We start from the raw sequence: 21,546 nt of genomic DNA, 5'->3' as shown, positions 1-21,546 counted from the left end.
GGGCAGGTGTTAATTTCTGAGCAGCCCAAAATGTGTACAGCAAAGCCGAAAATACTGCTTTTCTGTACTTTCTCTGACATAATATCGTGGTGATATTAAGTCAGGGGAAACAAAAGGACCAGAATGTTTAAAAAAAAAATTGTGCCGGCGGTCAGGTTAGGAAAAAAGGGAAGCTCAATTAACGAGCGTCCGTTTTCCTAACCCACTGACAGCCACCTCTCCTGAGCACCCGATGCCAAGGAGGCGCTAGGGGTGCACATTTGTCCCCAGCACCTCGTTAGCAGCATGAACCCTCATTTAAATATTTGATCGCTCGCCCAGGAGAGGTGGCTGGGCACTTGTTAGGAAAGCGGGCGCTCATCACTGAGCACTAGAGATGTGAATCAGAACCGGAATCTGTTCCGCTTCCAGGTTCGGGGACTATCGGGAAATTGTTTGCGTGCGGTCCGATTGGTTTTTTGTTTTGTTTTTTTTTAATTGGCTGCGCCCGAGCTGATAAACAAAAAACCCACCCCAACCCTTTAAAACACATCCTTTAGCTTCTCCCACCCTCCTGACCCCCCAAAACTTTTTAAAAGTACCTGGTGGTCCAGTGGGGGTCCAGGGAGCGATCTCCCACTCTCGGGAAGTCGGCTGCCACTAATCAAAATGGCGCCGATGGCCCTTTGCCCTTACCATGTGACAGGGGCTATTGGTGCCATTGGCCAGCACCGATAGCCCCTGTCACATGGTAAGGAGCAATGGACGGCCAGCACCATCTTTAAAAATGGCGCGGGCCATCCATTGCTCCTACCATGTGACAGGGGCCAGCCAATGGCACCGATAGCCCCTGTCCCATGGTAAGGGCAAAGGGCCATTGGCGCCATTTTGATTAGTGGCAGCCAACGGCGCGAGAGCGGGAGATCACTCCCAGGACCCCACGGTACTTTTAAAACGTTTTGGAGGGTGGGGAAAGCTAAAAGATATGTTTTAAAGGGTTGTGGTGGGTTTAGGGGTTGTTTTGTTTGCCATTTTTCCCCGCCCTCCCCCAAAACGATCAGAGAACCCCATGAACAATTTTGTGGGGTTTTCCTATCGGTTTCGGGGAGCCCCCGATTTCTGATGAGTTTGAAAATATCATACGATATTTTCAATCGTCAGAAAAACAATTCACATCCCTACTGAGCACCCATTTTCCACACAGATTTATTGCATCAGCCCCTAAATTAATTCTTTTCTTCAGTGTTTACTAATGAGGATGTTCGAGAAATACTCATTCCATAAACGTTTTTCAAGGGTGATGATTCAGATGAATTGAACCAAATTATGGTGAACCTGGAAGATGTAGTAGGGCAAACTGACAAACTGAAGAGTAGCAAATCACTCGAATCAGATGGTATACAGCCCAGGGTTCTGAAAGAACTCAAAATTAAATTTCAGATCTATTACTAGTAATTTGTAACCTATCATTAAAATCATCCATTGTACCTGAAGACTAGAGGATGGCCAATGTAACCTCAATATTTAAAAAGTGCTCCAGTGAGCCTGACTGCAGTGCTGGGAAAAGCTATGGAAATTATTCTAAAGAACAAAATCACAGAACATAGACATTTATTGGGACATAGCCAGCATGGATTTATTTACCCAAGAGAAATCTTGCCTCACAAATTTGCTACATTTTTTAAAAGGGTTAACAAACGTGGATACGTTGAGCCAGTAGATTTAGTGTATTTCGATTTTCAGAAGGTGTCTGACAAAGTCCCCAATGAGATACTCCTAAGAAAATTAAAAAGTCATGGGATAAGAGGCAATGTCCTTTTGTGGATTGCAAACTGGCTAAAAGATGAGAAACAGAATAAGATTAAATGATCAGTTTTCTCAGTGGAGAAAAGTAAACAGTGGAGTGCCTAGGGAATCTGTACTTGGGCCGGTGCTTTTTAATGTATTTATAAATGATCTGGAAAGGGGAATGATGAGTAAGGTGATCAAATTTGCAGATGACAAGCGGATTGTGATAAATTGCAGGAGGGACCTTGCGAGAGTGGAAGACTGTGCATCCTGTTGAGCCCGGTCGCAGACTGCTGAGATCTCTCATGCTCACCCTCTTTTTTCCCTGCACCATCAATCATTGGAAGAATGGCGGCCTCCGCCAACCAACGCCGACCTCCCCGGGACGGCATGGGCACTGCCGTCCACCATCTTACTTCCGGAATCACCTAGACGCGCGCGCGCAGTGCCTCCTTTTGTATACGTCATAGCGGGAACCTCGGGGGCGTCCCCTCCCGTGAAGTCAACCCGCTGGTGTACTTAAGCTGACCGGCCCACTGCTAAGATGAGTTAGCAAGGAGTTCACTCGTTAAATCCGCTCCCACTTTGGGATCTTCAGTTCCAGAATCTCCTCGTGGCATTCGGACGCTCTGAGTACCCGCTCCATGGGGGCCCTTCTGAGTCTTGGCTATCCGCTCCTTGGAGGGAGGGCCTTTCTGCCTTGGACTTATCCTGACCCGATCCTCAAGTACCTCTCCTGGAACTTCCTTGTGTGAGTACCTTCTTCAGTTTCCTACGATACCAACATTGCTGAAGTCTCCACGGTGTACTCCATGCCTCGGACTACTACCATTCTGCAACATATCGATTCTATCTATCCTGAGCTACAGGGTATTGCTGCAGCCACTCAAGATCCTCTGCCTGGTTCCTATATCCCAGACCTCTGCTACCTCGTCACCTATAGTACAGTTATCCTCAGCATACCCCACGCTGCGGGCCACTACCGGATCTGCACTCAGATGTATCTCCACCAACCTACAGGAATCTCCTGGTGTACCCTGCGCTGTGGGCCACTACTGGATCTTCTCATCTTCAGTACCACCCTGAGTACTTCTTGCTCAAGAACTGTGTTATTGCATTTCCCGCTCCTCGGGTTATGCATTATCTTTTTCTCCCTAATAAAGTCTCTCTCACAGCTGTATTCCTTGCTGAGACCACACCCACTGATTGTGAGGCCCACGAGGCTCCTCCCTGTGGGCGGAGACATCTCTCATCTCGGCCCGGGGTTCACAATTTCCTTCAAAACCATAACACATCCAAATGGCAACTGAAATTTAATGTGGACAAGCGCAAAGTGATGTATATAGAGAAAAGTAACCCATGTTGTAGTTACACAATGTTAGGTTCCATATTAGTAGTTACCACCCCGGAAAGAGATCTGGGCTTCATAGTGGACAATACATTGAGATTATGGGCTCAGTATGCTGTAGTGGTCAAAAAAGCAAATAGAATACAGGAATTATTAGGAAAGGAATGGTGAATAAAACAGAGAATGTCATAGTATTTCTTTGCTACATGGTGAGATCGCACCTTGAGTTCTCTGTGCAGTTCTGGTCACAGTATCTCAAAAAATATATAGCTGCACTGGAGAAGGTTCAGAGAAGGGTGACAAAATGATAAAGGGCATGGAACGGCTCCCTTATGAGGAAAGGCTAAAGAGGTTAAGAATGTCCAGCTTGGAGAAAAGACGGCTGAGGGGGGATATGATAGAGGTCTATAAAATCATGAATGACTGTTAGGGTATTTGCTCGGTACTTGTATTGTGGATTGGTCACTGTTAGAGACAGGATGCTGATCTTGATGGACCCTCAGTCTGATCCAGTATGGCAACTTCTTATGTTCGTATGAAAGTGTTATAGAAAATGCCACAGCATTGGACTAAACTGTCTTGGCATCCGTGGAAGAATGACATTCTATGGCCCCCAATAGGAGACCCTTATGATTAGGGCAGTCGCTGGACACAACAGCACACTGAGCAGGCCTGGATTTGTCAATAGGCACACTAGGCCTGTGCCTAGGGCAGCAGGCTGGCTGAAGATTTGCTTCCTTCCAATAAAAAAGTTATATAAATTATGCTAATGAATATTGTGTAAAACTGCTTTAGTTTCATAATATTATATAAAGGATGGAAATGTTTGCCAATTTGCTTCTGAATTTAATTTTTGCCACAGGATGTAGTGGGGACTGCCTTAGACCTTCTGCCCCCTATTGTCCAACCTTGAGCGGGGAGGGAAGAGGGGGATGACAGGAGGCGACAGCAGTAACAGTGCCTGGGGGTGCCAAAATCCTACATTCATCTCTGACCCTGGGCAAGAGTTGCTTTTGGTGCTCTCCTTCTCTCACATACTCACAGACTGACTCAAAGGGCTGCAAGGTGCCACTTGGTTTGGCACCCAGGGCAATCCCCTGCTTGCCCACACATTGCAACAACCCTGCTCATGATCATCTCTGAAGTACAGAGAGCCCTAGAGATGACTCCCATGTGGTCACTAAGTCTGACCTACTACAGCTTCCGATATCCCGGCATGGCCATTCCTGGATAATAGCTGAGGGTAGGAAGAGACTAGGGTGGTAGGATGTTTCACTTTTTTATGTATTATTTATTGTCTGACTGATCAACAAACTGATTACTTATATCAAAAACATTTTTTTGGGAACACTTATTTTGTTAATAGAAGAAAAAATGTTAAACTATACAAGACTTATTTAATAATTGTCCTTTTGAGAAATATTGTAATATTTCCATTTTTATGGAAAGGGTGGTGATTTCATATTTCATATATTTGTCATTGTGTTTTCAAGAATTTGTTACATTCTTTTATATATGGAACAGTGGAGAATATCGGGGAAAATAATGTAGTAAGAGGCAAAGATGTTTTTATTGTTAAAATTTTCACAAAGTATTTTTGAATAAAGTAATAGAGGACATTTGTTAGCAATTTTTAATAAAAATATATTTGTTGGAAGGCGGTTGGTCAGTTAATGATTAAAAAGACATTACCAATTAACAAATAGATGAAATATGAAACCACCACCCTTTCCATTCTTCAAAAATGTTTTCTTAAAAAAATATTTTTCAAAAGGATAATTATTAAATACATCTTGTAGAGTTTATTAACATTTTTTCTTCAATTAACAAAATAAGTGTTCCCAAAAAAATGTTTTTGATATAGGTAATCAGTTTGTTGATCAAGGTGACTATTTTGACTTTTAAGGTTTGTCATCTTGTTGTGGCAGTATATTATTTGTCTGACCATCGATTTTATGATGATATCACAATAACATAGTAAATAACAGGAGATAAAGTCCAAAATGGCCCATCCAGTCTGCCCTGTAGCAACTGGATGTGCATCTACCTAAACTAGACCAAAATTCTCACATGGAACCAAACACCTATTTCCTCAGTGTGTTTTTTAGGGCTGTAACTGCTACTCCATGCAGGTTACCCCCCATGCTTTCTAAGAAGCCTAATGCAGTCATATCACTGTTATTTTGGCTGTAACCGATGTGATGTACATACGAACATCGGTATAGAAAAGCATTAAATAAATAAATAAACCACCACTCCATGCAGATTACCACAGTGCTTCATTTCCATTCTCATGGACCATATATTTTATTGTTCTATACAGTTTTGCTTTGTAATCCGTTTTGTGATTTATAATGGTAAGATGGAGTATCAAGTCCATGAAAATAAATAAAGTAGATATTTTTCATCTTTTTCTGTCTGGAAGATTAAAAAAAAAAAAAGAAGCTAATCCCAGGTGTTTGATTTGTGTTCATGAAGGAGGGGGGGAGGAGCTTCTCTTATCTAAAGCCCCTCTTAGGTCAGTTTTCCAAGAAGCTCGGTTTCTGCTCCACATGGGAAATCAGACAAAACCCATTGAGCTTTGAGGAAATTAAGTGGGACACACTCCCCAGGCTGGTTTGCATATCAAAGGGAGACTCTGGCTGTGGGGGAAGAGCTGGGATGCAGCAGCCCCTGCCTTCAGCTTCTTTTTTTTTCCCCTTTGTGCCTTTTGTTTGGGGGGGGGGGAGGGACTCATTTACTAAGCAGGAGAGGAACTGTCCCCTTGAGGCCTGAATCACCAAGGACGGGAGTAAGGCTGTACTGGAAGGAGTCTAAAGATGCCCCTTCCTTGCTTTGTTGTCCCTTTCTTTGAGGTACAGATCCTCAATGGGATTCTTTCCAACAGGAGTTCAGCTTCCAGTGCTGTGAAGGAGAATCTGTGGGCTAACAGAAGAGAAGTCATTTATAAAGCCCCGGGGCAGACTAAAAATATAACAAACCCCCAGTAAAGCATGGGAGGGTCTCCTCTCCCAGCTGCTCTGTTCCCCTTGGGTATAATCAGAAGGGGGTGGGGGGCAGGGTATGTGGCGCAAGACACTTAACCCTTTAGCGCACCTGCCAGGTAGTTTTGTTAAGTTTTCCTTCACAGGAAGCAGAAAAGTCTTCGTCCTCGGTAACTAACCTAGTTTAATGAAATGCCTGTTCTAAAAGGCACCGGTCACATACCTCTAAAATCTGTTATCTGACATCCTGAGAGCTCTGGAAGGGCTCATCTCCAGAACAGCAAATCCAGAGGTGGATGCTCGTCTTAGGAAGACCGGGATCCTATCTATCCTTTACCTTCCGCTGTCCAAAGCGGCTTCCAAGCCATACTTTACAATATGTAAATGTATAATCCGCCTAGCACAGCTGCTCTCGTACAGGTGGAATGTAAGTACTTTTAAATAAATCTGTTAAGATACAGGAATTCAATATAACACATATACAATGCAATAAGTGATCAAAACAGCTTAAAATCGCCTCGGCTCACCACACTGACTCCCACGGTAGACTGGTCTTAACTTTCTTTGCTCTCCAAAAGACGCATTGCAATTTATCAGAAATCAAGTTAACCGCTCAGAACCAGTTTCCTTTCTCTTTTTGCTGTAACGGGGCCACGGGCCGCCCGGCGCATCCTCCCCGCCCCCCGCACGGTACCTGCTCGGGCAGCGACGCACAGCAGAGTGACGGCGGCCAGGCGGCGACCCCAGCCGCCGAGCCCGCGCTGCTCGGCCCCGCGCGCCTCCATCCCTCCGGCTCGCGCAGCAGCTTCACAGCTTCTGGCAAGGCGCGCGCGCCCCGCTTTATGCAGCAGCCCGGTCCTCCGGGGCGGGGTCTCCGCGGCCACCGCGCCGCTCATTGGCGGAAATCCGCAGCGGCTGTTCCCAGGGAAACCGCTCTGATGCCTGCGCCTTGGGGGCAAGCGTCGGGGGTGGGGGAGCTGTCAGTCAAGTGCCGCGGCCAAGGCGTGCACACGCGGATACAGGCGTGCAAATAGGCGCATCTGTCGCTATAGGTATATTTCCTGCTGTGCGCATATATCCATGCATGTATTTACAAATATGCAAACTCAGCACGTGTTTAGAACATGCACCACTAATGTGCACATTTACAAATATACACACATATGGGAGGCACCAGGAGCAGTGCCCCAAGGCTGTCTGACCTCAGAGCTGTGACATCGTTCAGCCTGTAGACGGATGCATCCGGGCCTGGATTGCTCTATCGATCACATGGGAGTCCCGGAAGGAGAGCAGCCGGTACAGCTGCCTTTCTGCCTTAGAAAAAGCCCTACCAGCAGTGCCAGCTATCCAAGAGAAGCTGTACTTTACACATCCGTTCGCCACCTCTTACTAGCGCCTTCAAATACTTTCCATGCAAATCATCTTTGTCCTAAATCATGAGAAAGAATAACTGTTTTAACTGCGCACCTGCATGCCAAGCAAATCTGAGCCATCAAGCTTAACATAAAAACATAAGTTCCACGCTGGCTTAGACCAGGGACGATTTCAGGTCAATAGTAAGTACACAACTTCTTTCAACTCCCCTTTCTAATCTAGCTTTCTGGGATTTGTAGTTTGCACTGAATTCCTGGAGGGGTGTAAAAATGGTGCATGCTGGGGGTCCTGTAGACAGTGTAGAGTCAGATGTCTCCTGATGAGTGGCACTCTGATTAAGGCCGTGAATGAGGGGGATTGTTTGCTCTGATCTTCTGCTGCCAGAGGGGGAAAGCTGGACCCAGATGTGGCATGCAGCTGTGAGTGCCAGAGTCCCTCTCCCTTGTCTGATACCCCAGTGGGATCCCCTTGTCTCTTCTCTCTCCTTTATTGGTGGCATTAATAGGATTGAAGCAGACAGTTGCTGCTCCGCTGCTCTTTTCATTAAACTGCCAAGTGAGGTGAAAGTTTGCCAGGGGACGGTTGAATGTGAGCATGGGTGATCCTGGCACTCTTTTCTGCGGTTTGTCCCGAGTGTCTTGCATTTCGTTCTCACTTTCCTTTCTTATAGCCAGAATCCCCCATGGGAAGGAGAATGCTGGGACTGTGCTTACACTACACAAGGAATGGAGAAAGCTCTCTGGATCCTCCCTTTTCCTTTGTTATCCCCCCTCCTTTTCTCTCCTCCTTCCCACTAGAATCAAATCACCATGACCATGACCAGTGTAATTGGTGTCATCCCATTTCTGCAAACAGACACTCCCTGTGCACAGAAACACCCCTAGTAACAGACACAGAGCAGAATTAGGATGCTTCCCCTTACTACTCACCATACGAAGAAAGAATATTCAAATTCTGGTGTTTTCTAAAAGCCAGTGACACAAACTCACTCCACTACCAAGAATTCTGTAAAAATAACAGAAAACCCTGCAAAAAAAAAAATATATACACTCAACACATAGGCCGATGCAGTACCGAGTGCCCAGGCTAGCACACAGGTTAACCCGCATTTTGGACGCGCGTCCATAACCCCTAATGCAATAAGGGGATCAGCTTGTCCAAAACGTGCGTCCAAACTAGTGCATAGCTAATAGCGCTCATCACATGTAAATGCCATGTTGATGAGGCTATTAGCTAGTACCCCTGATGTAAAAAATAACTCTGCGCCCGATGCGCACATTTTAACTCTCAAAAATTAACGCCAGCCCTGGAGCTGGCATTGTCTTGAGGAGCTCCAAAAGCTGAACAGAAAAGCAGAAAATACTGCTTTTCTGTGGTTCCTCCGACTTAATATCGTCACAATATTAAGTCGGAGGAACCACAGAAAGCAGCCTCATGGAAAAAGTTTTTTTAAAAAAGTCTTGATGGCGGTCAGGTTCGGAAAACGGGCGGTCAATTTATGAGTGTCAATTTTCCTAACCCGTGGCTGTGCTTAATCATGAGTGCCAGTTTTTCGCTGACAGTGTAGCAAACCTGCTGTGCCAAACCAGCACTAACACCCAGAACTCAAAAACTACAATCCAGCCTACGAAAAGGCGACAATGCAAACACTGCAAGGTGCTCTAAAACACCTATACTCTTTCTGTTGGGAGGTGCAGATTGGAAAACTGAACAAGTTGGACTGATTCAGATCCTTACACAGAAACTACATGCTAGCAAAATACGTCACCTCAGTCACGCATGCAGAGCACCGACCCTCACAAATGTTTAATTATTTAAAACAAGTTCTTTTCTGCCTATAATGGCTATCCATACTAGGCGGATTACAGCAAATAAAAATTACAATAAAATCACATCAATTTATGTAACAAATTACATAAAATAGACATACATAATTAATATCTACAAGTGATCCATACTGCTAAAAGCAAAGCTTATACAATACTATAAACTACTGGCAACCATTTTCAGGCTCTTAAAAACAGGAATGCTTTCATCTTGACTCCAACCAGCTCCAAATAAACCCTCCTCACTCATAAATGATTCTCTTCTGGGCTATATTTGATTAATCTTTTGTTTAATATGCATCCTGTTATTCCTTTTTTCACAATTGTTAAAAGAATTACTATTTGAATCTTGTAAACTGTTATGATGGCTTCACCGAATGACGGTATATAAAACTCAACAAATAAATAAATAAATAAACTGCTTGCAAAATATAACAATGACATCTATATTTCTTAACGAATCAGGGAGGGCATTCTATAATGTGGGTCCAATTATACAAAAAGCTTGCTTATGAATCTCCATCAGCCAGGCCTCTTTAATAGAAGGAATGCGTAATAAAAATTTTACCTGGGACTGTAAATTCCCATTAGGCCTATACTTTTTAAGTAGGGCTGACAAATCTTTATTGCTTTGAAAACAAGCATCAACACCTTAAATTCCACTTGCTTGATAACAGTAAGTCAATGAAGTTTAAGAAACAATGGGGAAACATGATCCCATCTATGAGCTCCTGAGATCAAACGAGAGGCAGAATTTTGTAATACCTGAAATGTGCAAATGGTAGAGGCAGGGGAAGCCCAATAAGCAAAGGATTACAGTAAATCAACTACTGTAAGTACAAACGACTTGTGTGATTGTACAAAAGTCATCTTTTTCCAGAATACATCTTGAATACAGAATAGCAGGCTGATGCAATATCGGGCACTCCGGTCAGCACGCCGCTATATACCGGTACGCATTGTACACACGTTTTGGATGCGCTAGATGAATGTCTGATGCAATACTGGGATTAGCACATCCATACCCGCATGCAAACCAGTGCATAGCAAATAGCTCAGATCACAATTACATTCCATGTAAATGACTCGATTAGCAATTACCCCCGTTGCAGTAATGCATGACCAAAATTTGTATGTTCATAACGAGTTTTTTTGCATATGAAATGTAGCGCCATCCCTATCCCTGGCACAATTGTGGTGGTGCTATCAGTAGCAAACAGTTCATGAAAGCTTTCCGTGTGATTTCTACCATTTCAACAATGGATTATATTCACTTTTTTGTCCTGTTGACTTTTCTCTTGCCTGTGCAAGCAAGAATAAGGAATGCCAGGCAAAGGAGGGTGATTCTTGAGGCAAACAATCCAGAGAACATTAGAAGACAAGAGGACCAGGTGATAGCACAGGCACAGGTAAGCGAGTAGCTCATTTAAAACTCAGTATTAATGGATATTGGTGAACGGATGCCCAAGTCTTGGACGTCCAGAAAGGAGCAGGACTTTGACGTCCGTTACGGGCCTGTTCCCAAATGCCCCTTTCTTGGTTGTCCAGAAACGGAGCAGGACTTGGGTGTCTGTTACGGGCCTATACCTGGACACCCCTTTCCTGAATGTCCAGGAAAGGGGCAGTATATGGGTGTCCATGAAGTTCTTCACCAGGGGCCTGTACATGGACACACAAATAATGGACGTCCTTTCATTAAATGTAGGTTTTCCTGTTTATGTTATCCACATGTGGCCTATTCCTTTGTCCTTCCATTCCCTGCATGTTTTCCTATCTGTCCATTTGTGTCAGGTTTGTAAGAGTCGTTTGTGGAAAGTTATATTGACATGATTAGTGGACAGTATCTATTCCTACATGTTATCTTGAATTGCAAAGTACTTATGACTTGGATTGGCCACTGTTGTAAACACAGGATATTGGGCTTGATGGACCCAGTATGACCCAGATGACCCAGTATGGCATGTTCTTATGTTCGTATGTTCCTTTGTTCTTAGGTACAGCCCAGAGCCATCCGTAGACCCTGCTGGCAGCGTATCATTTGACCACGGACAACCCTCCTTGGATTGCTCGAGGCAGATGTGGTGCAAAGATACCAGCTCAGCTCTCGGGCAATTTTTACCCTTTATGAGGACCTGCATCGCCTATCGCAACCATGCAGTGCCTGAGCTGGTGAAACTTCTGTGTGTTTTGCAGTTTTTTGCCACAGGAAGTTTCCAAAATTTGGTTGGAATCACTCCAGGGATGGATAAGACCTGTCTTGTGGCACTTAGGACGAGTCTTGAGGGCGATGATGAAGCAGATGAAGCAGTACATCTACTATCCAGAGGACCCAGTGCAACGTCAGGAGATCTGGCGTGGGTTCTTCAAAATAGCTGGGATGCCTAATGTGTTGGGCGCGATAGACTGCCCTCATATCGTATTGACCCCGAAGTAGGAACAGGAGAGTCCATTCTGCAACCGCAAGCAATTCCATTTCATGAATGTGCAGATTGTATGTGATGCACACCTTCGAATCTTGAATGTAGTGTCAAGGTTTCCTGGGAGCTGCCATGATTCCTACATCCTTGCCCATTTGTCGCTTGGAACACATTTCCCACGGGGAAGATACGGTGATGGCTGGCTGCTTGGTAAGTAATATTTGCTATGGGCAGGGGTTATAGACAGCCAGGTGAGATGGAGGCATGCGGGGTCCAGCATGAGAACATTGCCCCATTGTTAAAAAAGATGTACGTTATTGTGTATTGTTTATTTATGAAAGTATTTCTGGACCACTGTATTGGTGGTGGTGGTGGTGGAGGTATAAAATGAGTATATGTATATGCCATATGGAGTCGTGTATGTGTTTGGTGGTGTCTCAATAGTGTTTTTTATTCAGTATTTCTTACCCTTTTATAGGTGATGGTGGCTATGGCTGTAAGCCGTGGTTGCTTACTCTGCTCCTGTCCCCATGTACAGTGGCCGAAAGATGTTATAATAAGGCACATACCAGCAAAAGAAATGTCATTGAGCTGACATTTGGCGTGCTGAAAAGCCAGTTCAGATGTTTAGACTGGTCTGGTGGTGCCCTGCAGTGCAGTTTGGAAAAGGTCACAAGCATTGTTAAGACCTGCTGCATGCTCCATAACATTGCATTGGGCTGGAAGCGGAGGTTGCAGAACATTTGCTTCCAGATCCACCTCTAGAACTGGCAGGTAAGGTGTAGAGATGAGCTTCGTTTTTCTGGGTTGGGTCGGGTTTCAGTTCGGGTGCTTAGTGGGAAAACTCATTTTTCCACAGATCATTTTTTGGCAAAAACGAAGCTGCAACCCGAACCCGAAACCGGAAAAACAAATAAAAAAAAAAATCCGATTCGGAAAAAAACCCACTCCAACCCTTACAATTTACTGTATTACAACCCCCCCACCATCCCGATCCTTCCCCAAGACTTACTAAAAGCCCTGGTGGTCCAGCGGGGTCCCACAAGCGATCTCTCCATCCGGGCATCAGGCTGTCGGGCCTGCTATGAATCAAAATGGCGCCGATGGCCCTTTGCCCTTACAATGTCACAGGGGCTACCGGTGCCATTGGTCGACTCCTGTCACATGGTAGGAGCAATGGACAGCCGGCGCCATCTTGTGCTCCTACCTTGTGACAGGGGCCGACCAATGGCACCAGTAGCCCCTGTGACATAGTAAGGGCAAAGGCTATCGGCGCCATTTTGAATACTGGCAGCCGACGGCCCGAGTGCAGGATATGGCTCCAGGACCCCCGCTGGACCACCAGGGACTTTTGGCAAGTCTTGGGGGGGTCAGGACTTACTAAAAGCCCTGGTGGTCCAGCGGGGTCCCGCGAGCGATCTCTCCCTCCGGGCCGTCGTGCTGTCGGGAATGCTACGAATCAAAATGGCGCCAATGGCCCTTTGCCCTTACGATGTCACAGGGGCTACCGGTGCCATTGGTTGGCCCTTGTCACATGGTAGGAGCAATGGACGGTCGTCACCATCTTGTGCTCCTACCCTGTGACAGGGGCTGACCAATGGCACCGGTAGCCCCTGTGACATAGTAAGGGGCAAAGGCTATCGGCGCCATTTTGAATACAGGCAGCCGACGGCCCAAGTTCAGGAGTTCGCTCCAGGACCCCCGCTGGACCACCAGGGCTTTTAGTAAGTCCTGACTCCCCCAAGACTTGCCAAAAGTCCCTGGTGGTCCAGCGGGGGTCCTGGAGCCATATCCTGCACTCGGGCCGTCGGCTGCCAGTATTCAAAATGGCGCCGATAGCCTTTGCCCTTACTATGTCACAGGGGCTACCGGTGCCATTGGTCGGCCCCTGTCACATGGTAGGAGCACAAGATGGAGCCGGCCGTCCATAGCCCCTGTGACATCAAACGGGCAAAAGGCCATCAGCGCCATTTTGATTCATAGCAGGCCCGACGGCCCAGAGGGAGAGATCGCTCGCTGGACCCCGCTGGACCACCAAGGCTTTTAGTAAGTCTTGGGGAGGGATCGGGATGGTGGGGGGGGGGGGGGTGTAATACAGTAACTTTTAAGGGTTGGGGTGGTTTGTTTTTTTTAAATAAATGTGCCCCTCCCCCTGCACTAACCCAAAAAACAAATTTTCACTGAAGTTCGGGGAAAATCCGTTTCATGGTTCCCGTCCCCCGAACAACGACGAATTAGGCAATTTTGTTGAAATTGCCTAATTCGTGATAAACGAATGCACATCTCTAGTAAGGTGGACAACTCATTGAGAGGCTCCGAGGTTCGCCAAAGGAATGTGGCTGATTATATCTTGTATAAGTTGTTAGCTATGATGCCAATAACCCCTCTCCACTTTTGAACATATTGATCCTGTTTGGAATCAACAAACTGCTTATGCAAAATATTTGTGTTTTTGTCTTATTATAGCAGTAAATTAATTGAGTTTCTTTAACAGAGTCTGTCCAGTGAATTTCTATATCTGTGATCTCTATGTCCTTAACATCCTCTCAAGCTTGGGCATTCCTTGCTCAAGCTCCCACCAACTTCCATCGCTGGCATTAGGTTTGCCAACTGTCCGGATTTTTGCTTTCATGTCCGGAAGTCAAAAGGAGGTCTAAAGTGTCTGGAAATAGTCTGGATTTTAGTCCTCAAGATTTCTTAATTTTGTTATCTGTTGTGGTGGGTTTTCCCCCAGTTGATGGGAGAGGTGATGAAGGCATTGTCTGGTCTTCCCCGGCTGTAGAGGGAGCTTCCCGTCAGGACTGGTGGGGGAACAGGTGGCAGGGTAGTTCATTCCTGTGCTGTCTCTGCTTTCTGTGGCCCAGGGTTCATTTTGCTGCTGCAGGCTTGCTCTGGCTGGTGGTGCATTCAGCTGCCCACCAGCCAAAGGAAAAGGCGAGGCCCCTCAGCATCATCGGAGCAAATGAAAAAAAAAAAAAAGACAACTGACAACGCCGTTGGACCAAAGAAAAGAAGCCCCACATGGCCGTCAGCAAATCCTGTCCTGCCAGCAGCCCAAAGAAGAAAAGAGGCCTGCTGTCATTGTCGGCCAGAAGAAAGAGAAAGGCCTCATGGAGCCATCAGCGAACAACTATCTTGCCAACAACGCAAAGAAGAGGAGAGGCTCAACAGCTCTGTCGGGTTGAAGAAAAGGAGAGGCCTCGCAGACCTGTCGGCGCTCCCCATCCGCTGGCACCCTAAGAAGAAAAGAGGCCTGGCGCAGGCAGGGCTGTAGGCCAGAAGAAAGACAAAGGTCCTGCAGAGCCGTCAGCAGACTCAATCCTGCCGGCAACCCAAAGAAGAGAAGGGACCTGGACTGAGTTTCTATATGCGAGAAAGAGTGCGTGTTTGTGTGTGTGAGCCAGAGAGAGAGTTGGTGGGTGTGTGTGAGAAAAAGAGAGTGACTGCATGGAGGAGGGAGGATGTGAGATAGCATAAGCATTGTCAAGTTAAGTGTAAAACATTGATAAGACAGGCAAAGAGAGAATTTGAAATTAAGTTGGCCGTAGAGGCAAAATCTCATAATAAAAACTTTTAAAAATATATCCTAAGCAAGAAACCTGTGAGAGAGTCTGTTGGACTGTTAGATGACCGAAGTGTTAAAGGGGCGCTTAGGGAAGATAAGGCCATTGCAGAAAGGCTAAATGAATTCTTTGCTTCTGTGTTTACTAATGAGGATGTTGGAGAGATACCAGTTCTGGAAATGATTTTCAAGGGTGATGAGTCAGATGAACTGCTCCAAATCACTGTGATCCTGGAAGATGTAGTAGGCCAGATTGACAAACTAAAGAATAGCAAATCACCTGGACCAGATGGTCATAATGCCTCTGTATTGTGTACAGTTCTGGTCACCGCATCTCAAAAAAGATATAGTTGCACTGGAAAAAGTACAGAGAAGGGTGACCAAAATGATAAAGGGGATGGAACAGCTCCCCATGAGGAAAGGCTAAAGAGGTTAGGGCTGTTCAGCTTGGAGAAGAGATGGCTGAGAGGGGATATGATAGAGGTCTTTAAAATCATGAGAGGTCTTGAACGAGTGGATGTGAATCGGTTATTTACATTTCAGATAATAGAAGGACTAGGGGGGCACTCCATGAAGTTTGCAAGTAGCACATTTAAGATTAATGGGAGAAACTTCTTTTTCACTAAATGCACAATTAAGTTCTGGAATTTGTTGCCAGAGGATGTGGTTAGTACAGATAGTGTAGCTGGGTTTAAAAAAGGTTTGGATAAGTTCTTAAAGGAGAAGTCCATTAACTGCTATTAATTAAGTTGACTTAAGGAATGGCCTCTGCTATTACTGGCATCAGTAGCATGGGATCTGCTTGGTGTTTGGGTACTTGCCAGGTTCTTGTGGCTGGTTTGGCCTCTGTTGGAAACAGGATGCTGTGCTTGATGGACCCTTGGTCTGACCCAGCATGGCAATTTCTTATGTTCTTATGTTCTTACTTGAAAGATATAAAGCGAACTAGGGGTCATGATATGAAACTCCAGGGAGGCAAACTCAAATTGAATGTCAGGAAATTCTTCTTCACAGAGAGGGTGGTGGATGCTTTGAATGCCCTTCCAGAGGAAATGGTGAGAAAGAAGACAGTAAAGGACTTTAAAAGGGCATGGGATAGACTATGTGGATCTTTAGGGAAATAAATCCAAGATGAGCAGTAACAAGAAGGAGGAAGTAAATGGGAAATTGTGAAGGAGAATACAGGTTAAGACATCAATTAGTGAATGGGTTAGACTCTGTGAACTCCTTAAGGAGCTAAAGATAAGAAGCATGGGGGTCAGCAGTTTCAATTAAACCCTAGTGACAATGAAAGGGCCCAGACTAAAGGTCTGTGATTCGAATTCAAAACAAGATTGTGGGGCAGATTCGATGGACCATCTGGTCTTTTTCTGCCATCAATTCTATGTCTCTATGTTACAAAAAAGGATTTAGATTTTCGCACGCCAGCGATGGGAGTTGGTAAGAGGATGAGGGGACACATGCCTATTAGGGTTGTCAACTTTCCACTGTGAAAATTCCAAACACTTGGATGAACTAAGTAAAATTTTCGCCGATGGTGTCATTCCATTTCCACACTTGACTATTACTGTGTAGGATGCCACTGGGACCCCTACTGAGGAGTGTGGCCTAGTATCTGTCATGCAGTATAGCAGGGGTGGCCAGCCTTTCACCGGGGGAGGTGGGGGGGAATGTCCTCTCTCCTGAAAGAAAAGACCATGCTTCTCTTTCCCTCCAGCAGACCAAAAGTCTCACAGATACATACACTCACCCCCTCACCCCCTCCAAGACACAGACACACATACACACACATACACCCTCTCAGATACAAAGAATCACATATACACAGCCTCTCAAACACTCTCACACACACACACTTACCCTCTCAGGACATAAGAGACTCACACACCCCACTTCTCAGGACACAAAGACACATGTACACACATCCTCTCAGACCCCTCAAAGACATGCACAAGCCCTCTCAGACACAAAGACTCACATATACACAACCTCTCAGAACAATGACTCACATACACACCCTCAAAGACTCACACACACACAAACACACATACACATTCTACTGTTATACTGCTGCTCATGTGCTTACTCAGAGAGTGCCCCTCTGCCCTAGCACTGCTGTATTATTTTGTAAAGCTCTTGCTTGCTGTCAGCCTTTGCACAGCCTACAGCAGCCCCTTTCTTTCTCATTCCCATCCCTTCTGAGTACCCCTACTGTCCAGGAGACTCACTAGTTCACAGCCAGCGTATAGAACTTGCAAGATGCCGGTTGGCCGTGCCTCACACATGCAGATCACAGACAGACACTTATCAAATTCAGAATAAAGAGACCATAACTATAAACAGAAATATGCAAACAAAACACTGAACTAAAACCACAAGCCAGACTTGTTATACAATGCAACAACAGAAAAAGAGAAATCTGTCTATTCTTCATAAAGTATCAAGCAATAAAATCAAGAAATATAAAACACCATAATAGTGAAACCATACTAATAATTAAAAAACAAATTGCTTAGTCTACTGTTTGCTTGCATTTCAATGTTCAAACAGTCTGCAGGAGATCAATCACAAGGGTCAGGGCTAGACTCTCCTAAGGTGGTGAAGGCTCCTTTTCACTCCCACGGTCCCTTTTCGGTGGTGGGAGAACAAAACAAAAAGCCCATTAGAAAGAGGTGTGAGTGCAGGGAAGGCTGATCCCAGCCCGCACACTAAACCCATCCTCAGAGATGCTAAGGATGGTCCATCCCAATGACTGAGATTGAAAGCTAAAGAGTGAGATTTTTCAGGCGTTGTCTAGGGTATAAATCTGGACTCTCTTGGATCCTCTATGAGTTGATCCCTGTACCATGGAAGGCAGATGTTGTTTCCCCTGTCATAAGACAGGTAAACACAATCAGACTGTTATGCTCAACAATTTGGGGAATATATCTCTGATCTCCCTCCCAGCTCCCAGACTCCTGCTTTCTAAGTCTCCTCTCTCTGCCTGTGTGTGGCTGCAGGCACTGCTATGGTCTCCTCTTTCTCTCCATATGTGCTTTTCTGTGTGGTTCCCGATCAGGAATGGTGCAAGGTATCAGGCATCCTAGGTGAAACTTACAGCCTTGAGCCCCTCTCCACAAACAATTAAAAATGATGCATTTATAACAGATTTTACATGAAAAAGGACATTCAAAATACACTCTTCTGAGGTAAAAATATCACTTAAAATAACATATAGACAAAAACTGAACTGGAAACCAAAAGCCAAACCCTGTATGCAGCGTAAGCACAGAAAAAACAAACCACCATTCCTCATAAAACATCAAACAGTAAAATAAAGAAATATAAATCATCGATCATAATTATAAAACCATATAAATATTTCAAAACAGATGACAAATAGAATAACATCCAATAATAAAGAACGCATAGCATTTTAAAAAAAATTAACCAAACATCGATAAAATATTTCAAACCAACAGACACATCAAACACCCAATATTAAAACTAATAAGGCTTTTAAAAATCCCCCACTCTCCATATCTAGTATCTATGGATTTCTACTCACCCTGAGATTGTCGTAGATTAGTGGGGGGAGGAAAGAGCACACAAACTTCCTTCTCTGTCATAAACACATGGTCACTTACATCGACCCACCCACCTACTCATGCTCTCTTTCTCTCTCACATCCACCTCCTACCCCCAGGAAGTCACTTTCTTTCTCATATCCACCCCTCCCACTCCCAGGCATAAGAACATAAGAACATAATAAATTGCTATGCTGGGTCAGACAGGGTCCATCAAGCCCAGCATCCTGTTTCCAACAGAGGCCAAACCAGGCCACAATAACCTGGCAAGTACCCAAACACCAAGAAGATCCCATGCTACTGATGCAATTAATAGCAGTGGTTATTCCCTAAGTAAACTTGATTAATAGCAGTCAATGGACTTCTCCAAGAACTTCTCCAAACCTTTTATGCACCCAGCTACACTAACTGCACTAACCACATCCTCTGGCAACAAATTCCAGAGCTTAATTGTGCGTTGAGTGAAAAATAATTTCTCCGATTAGTCTTAAATGTGCTACTTGCTAACTTCATGGAATGCCCCCTGGTCCTTCTATTATGCGAAAGTGTAAATAACCAATTCACATCTACTCATTCAAGACCTCTCATGATTTTAAAGACCTCTATCATATCCCCCCTCAGCCGACTCTTCTCCAAGTTGAACAGTCCTAACCTCTTCAGCCTTTCCTCATAGGGGAGCCGTTCCATTCCCCTTATCATTTTGGTTGCCCTTCTCTGTACCTTATCATTTTGGTTGCCCTTCTCTGTACCTTGTCTATCGCAACTATATCTTTTTTGAGATGTGGCAACCAGAATTGTACACAGCACGTCATAATGGCTCTGTATCGCTCACCATGGAGCGATACAGAGCCATTATGACGTTTTCCATTTTATTAACCATTCCCTTCCTAATTATTCCTAACATTCTGTTTGATTTTTTGACTGCTGCAGCACACTGAGCCTACGATTTCAATATATTATCCACTATAATGCCTAGATCTTTTTCCTGGGTGGTAGCTCCTAATATGGAACCTAACATCGTGTAACTACAGCATGGGTTATTTTTCCCTATATGCATCACCTTGCACTTGTCCACATTAAATTTGATCTGCCATTTGGATGCCCAATCTTCCAGTCTTGCAAGGTCCTCCTGTAATGTATCACAGTCTGCTTGTGATTTAACTACTCTGAATAATTTTGTATCATCCACAAATTTGATAACTTCACTCATCGTATTCCTTTCCAGATCATTTATAAATATACAAGCCGTTAAGCCCGTTAAAACGGGCTACATCCCTCTGTCTCTCACCTCCCCCTCTTCACCACCCCCTACCTCCCTCCCTCCCTCCCACTCAGTCCCTCTCCCTCCCTCTCACTCTCCCTCAGTCCCACTTCCTCCCCCCTCCCTCCCTCTCACTCTCCCTCAGTCCCACTCCCTCCCCCCCTCCCTCTCACTCTCCCTCAGTCTCACTCCCTCCCTCTCACTCTCCCTCTCACTCTCCCTCAGTCCCACCTCTCCCTCCCCCTCACCCCTCTTCAGTCCCACTTCCTCTCTCTCCATCCCTCAGTCCCACTCCCTCCCTCCCTCTCACTCTCCCTCTCCCCCTCCCTCCCTCCCTCAGTCTCACTCCCTCCCCCCCCTCCCTCTCACGCTCCTCAGTCCCAACTCCTCCCTCCGCACTCTCCCCTCTCACCTCTCCCCTCCAGTTCCACTCCCTCCCCCGCTCAGTCCACTCCTCTCTCCTCCCTACAGTCCCACTTCCCTCCCTCCCTCCCTGTCCCCCCTCCCTCCCTCTCTCTCTCTCACCCCCTCTCCCTCTCTCTCTCTCTCCCTCCCTCTCTCTCCCCCCTCACTCAGTCCCCCCCTCTCACTCAGTCCCACTCCCTCCCTCTCACTCAGTCCCACTCCCTCTCTCTCCTCCCCTCTCACTCAGTCCCTCCCTCGTTGCCGCCGCCGCTGCCACCGAACGCCTCCGCTGCCACCCGCCGCCGCTACCACCGGACGCCGCCGCTGCCGCCGCCACTCAATGCCACCGCCGCCGCTGCTGCCACTCAACGCCGCTGCCACCCGACGCCGCCATTTTTTTTCTTTTTTTTCTGGCTTTTTTTTCAGACCGACGTGCTCGCCCGCACATGCGCGGTAGAGCTGGTCTCTACTGCGCATTTGCGGCACGTCGGTCATCCTTCGTTTATTAGGTAGGATTGAAAAGCACTGGTCTAAGTACAGATCCCTGAGGCACTCCACTGTTTACCCTTTTCCACTGAGAAGATTGACCATTTAATCCTACTCTCTGTTTCCTGTCTTTTAACCAGTTTGTAATCCACGAAAGGACATCGCCTCCTATCCCAGGTTTGTTTTTAGTTGAGTATCTGAAGGTCTGTATCCTGTCCCCTCTGTGTCTCCTCTCTTCCAGGGTGTACATATTTAGGGCCCTCAACCTAACCTCCTAGGTCATATGATGGTGGCCTCCCACCATTTTGGTCGCCTTTTTCTGAACCGACTCGACTGTCTCTGTCCCCCTTGAGATTCGTGAGCAAACGTAAGAAAGTAGATGCCGAAGAGTGTCTTTTTCAATATCTTTATTGGATGGAGACGTATGAAAACAATAAAACCGCCCGACTCAGGCCGAGTTTCGCCACATCTGAGTGGCTGCCTCAGGGGCTTGCAAATAACTGTCAAATTTGTAGCAAATTGGAAATTAATCCTATGGGTTCTTGAACAT

General features: G+C 45.7%; 1 protein-coding gene across 1 annotated transcript in view; it reads right to left on the bottom strand.

The window, feature by feature from the left end:
* The window catches only part of BTBD17 (BTB domain containing 17), a 38,425-nt gene extending 31,505 nt beyond the window's left edge, over positions 1–6,920 (bottom strand). The window contains exon 1 of the mRNA XM_029599242.1: positions 6,794–6,920. Within this exon, the coding sequence (XP_029455102.1) occupies positions 6,794–6,884 (91 nt within the window). The 5' untranslated portion in view covers positions 6,885–6,920. The remainder of the gene's footprint in view (positions 1–6,793) is intronic.
* Positions 6,921–21,546: the final 14,626 nt, after the last annotated feature.

This window comes from Rhinatrema bivittatum, chromosome 4 (assembly GCF_901001135.1).
Source record: "Rhinatrema bivittatum chromosome 4, aRhiBiv1.1, whole genome shotgun sequence".
In the NCBI taxonomy this organism is placed as follows: domain Eukaryota; kingdom Metazoa; phylum Chordata; class Amphibia; order Gymnophiona; family Rhinatrematidae; genus Rhinatrema; species Rhinatrema bivittatum.
Note: the sequence above shows the minus strand (reverse complement) of the source record. Positions and strands in the feature narration are given on the sequence as shown.